Source organism: Triticum urartu, chromosome 4 (genome assembly GCF_003073215.2).
Source record: "Triticum urartu cultivar G1812 chromosome 4, Tu2.1, whole genome shotgun sequence".
Classification (NCBI taxonomy): Eukaryota; Viridiplantae; Streptophyta; class Magnoliopsida; order Poales; family Poaceae; genus Triticum; species Triticum urartu.
Window position 1 is genome coordinate 562,293,419 of NC_053025.1, and position 2,632 is coordinate 562,296,050.

A 2,632-nucleotide genomic window follows, 5' to 3' on the forward strand; every position below is an offset into this window, starting at 1 on the left:
GTACATAGTCACTGTATAAGTTTCTGATACATTTCTATATGTTTTTCTTGCTTACGTGACCTTAATTTCCCAGTCAAGCCGATGACTGCTTTCGCAAAAAAAAACCGATGACTACGCAGATAAGACCAGTGGACGGTGACCGAGGGGTCAACGGTATCGTCATCTAAATTACTAGGCCAAGTAGCAAACGATGACCTCGCACCGCCATCATCGTCCATGTTGTCGTGGTCGGCTTTGTCTGAGCCGTCATCGTCGCCGCCACACCGCTTGAGGATGGTGTCATGGTGTCCCTCATCGGTCGCGGTGTCGCGCTCGCGGTGCAGACGTATTTCTTCCTCCACCTTGCATCACCTCTCACCGACTTGTTGACGGACCGTGCGCTCAAACTCGACCATCCCAGCTTGGATGAGCTCGGCAACCCCACAATGGTCTTGGACGGATCAAGAGCCCAAGCCTCCGCAAGCACGGGGTCCACAAGCAAGCAGGTCGGCAGTAATTGGGTTTTCACGAACGCTATCGAACGATGCGCCCGGCCGCTCCCAGCGCGCCTCCACCTCGAACAGACATTTATTGTGTTGCATGAACTGCAAACTTAGAGGTAGTGGACATGGCTCTGCGAGAGCGGAGCCACCTCATACTTAACGGGCGGCGGGCGCGGTTGACCATGAGGCCGGATGCAACAAGCGTGAGCGCGTAAGGTGGTTGGCAGCACTTTGTCGGGAGGAAGAGGGAGAGGTGGCTGGGAGCGTGGGATTCCTCTTCATTGCGGATTTTAGTGAGGCTGACATGTGGGTCCCACCGATTATAAAAACAGTCAAACTTAATTGTTCGATATAGTTTCCCCAGTCGTGTCCACTACCTCATCAGTGTTTTTTGAAACGGGAAACCAAGTTTGTGGTAGTCTTCGTCGAATTTTAAAAATAGATAGTTTTTAGAACCCTTGTCCTAATACTGATAGATTTATCTTTTATGCTATATACTCTCCCCTCCCTGACTCCACCATGCCACCTCAATATTCATATGTAAAAAAGATCAGTTGCATATTCCTTAATTCAGTGTTATAGACTCCACTTGAACTTCATATTTGTTGCAAAAGCAGTAATGCAATTTCTACGAAACTTAATAGAGAGTACAATATTTTTTTTTCTCTAGGAGTGTCTATGATGATCTATGTTCACCGAACAATTGTTAGCCAATGGATAGATGCATAACCAAATTGAACTATCTAAAATGAACTGTGCATATCTTGCTACCCATACTTAATTGTTTATCATGGATATGAAATTTTAGCACGATTATCATTAAAAAAATGCGCAATTTCTTTTAATGTGGCTATAACAATTGCCGCGGTTAAACAGGCGTGCCAGTACTTCTGAAGTGATGATGGAGGTGCACAGATTAGTTCGTTACTGCTATCCCAGATGCAGAACTGTACATAATACTGCCGTCTCAGGTCACAAACTTCTGAATTATTCAGTTCTGTGCGGATATTTCACATTCCATTTGAAGTCCAAACCCTACAAGCAGAACAGTCGCTAGATAAAAAATTAGAACTAGTCCATGATACCGGCACGCCAGGTCAACAACTACAGGTAGCAGACCATTGCTTGAATGGATTCACTAACAGTCCATAAAATTCAGAATTGTAACTTATGTTCGATAAACAGCAAGGGTACTAGAGATAACCAAATTTGCTTATAGGAACCAACTTCTGGATGATACTGATGCTGCAAATTACAGCAACTGTCAAACTTCCATCTGGTACTAGCACTAGCACTAGCACTACTTCCATCCAGCACTAGCACTACTTCTACTTGGCGATAACCAGAGTGAACAACCACATCTGGTACTAGATACAGGCAACGGAATCTAAGAGGAGGTGAACTTGGTGACGGCCTTGGTGCCCTCGGAGACGGCGTGCTTGGCGAGCTCCCCGGGGAGGACGAGGCGGACGGAGGTCTGGATCTCCCGGGAGGTGATGGTGGGCTTCTTGTTGTAGCGGGCGAGCTTGGCGGCCTCGCCGGCGAGCTTCTCGAAGATGTCGTTGATGAAGGAGTTCATGATGGACATGGCCTTGGAGGAGATGCCGATGTCGGGGTGCACCTGCTTCAGCACCTTGAAGATGTAGATCTTGTAGGTCTCCACGCTCTTCTTGCCCTTCTTCCGGCCCCTCTTCTCGCCGCCGCCCTCCTTGGAGGCGGTCTTCTTGCCCGCCGGCAGCCGCTTCTCGGCCTTGGGCTTCTTCCCGGCAGGGGTCTTCTCGGCCTTCTCCGCCGCGGGCTCCTCCTCCGCGGGCTTCTTCGCCGCCGGCTTCTTCTCCGCCTTGGGGGCCATCGCTGCTCCGGGAAGATGGGTGGGGATTGGGGGCTACGGTGGAGAGTTGTGTGCAGGGGAAGGTGGGTGGCGGATATGGAATTGGGGAAAGACGGAGCATGGTGCTGGGTTTATAGTGGAGAGACCTCGGCTCTGATTGGTGGAATTGTGGGTGCCGCGGATCGCTGACATGGCATAGTATGAACCGTCCGATGCTGCTTGCAACGATCCAGATTTGCTGCGGTGCGTCTATGGCTGTGGTGGCAAAAACCGTGTACGGCATTTCTTTTGTTTTGTTTTGAAAAAGACAAGCAAAGGA

General features: G+C 49.5%; 1 protein-coding gene across 1 annotated transcript; it reads right to left on the bottom strand.

The window, feature by feature from the left end:
* Window positions 1–1,676: 1,676 nt before the first annotated feature.
* LOC125552707 (histone H2B.1-like) lies at window positions 1,677–2,416 on the bottom strand. Its single transcript, XM_048716380.1, has one exon. The coding sequence runs from the start codon at window positions 2,332–2,334 to the stop codon at window positions 1,870–1,872; it is 465 nt and encodes a 154-aa protein (XP_048572337.1). The 5' UTR covers window positions 2,335–2,416; the 3' UTR covers window positions 1,677–1,869.
* Window positions 2,417–2,632: the final 216 nt, after the last annotated feature.

Excerpts from the sequence above, each read along its gene's own strand:
- LOC125552707 (XM_048716380.1), bottom strand. The coding sequence starts at position 2,334 with ATGGCCCCCAAGGCGGAGAAGAAGCCGGCGGCGAAGAAGCCCGCGGAG.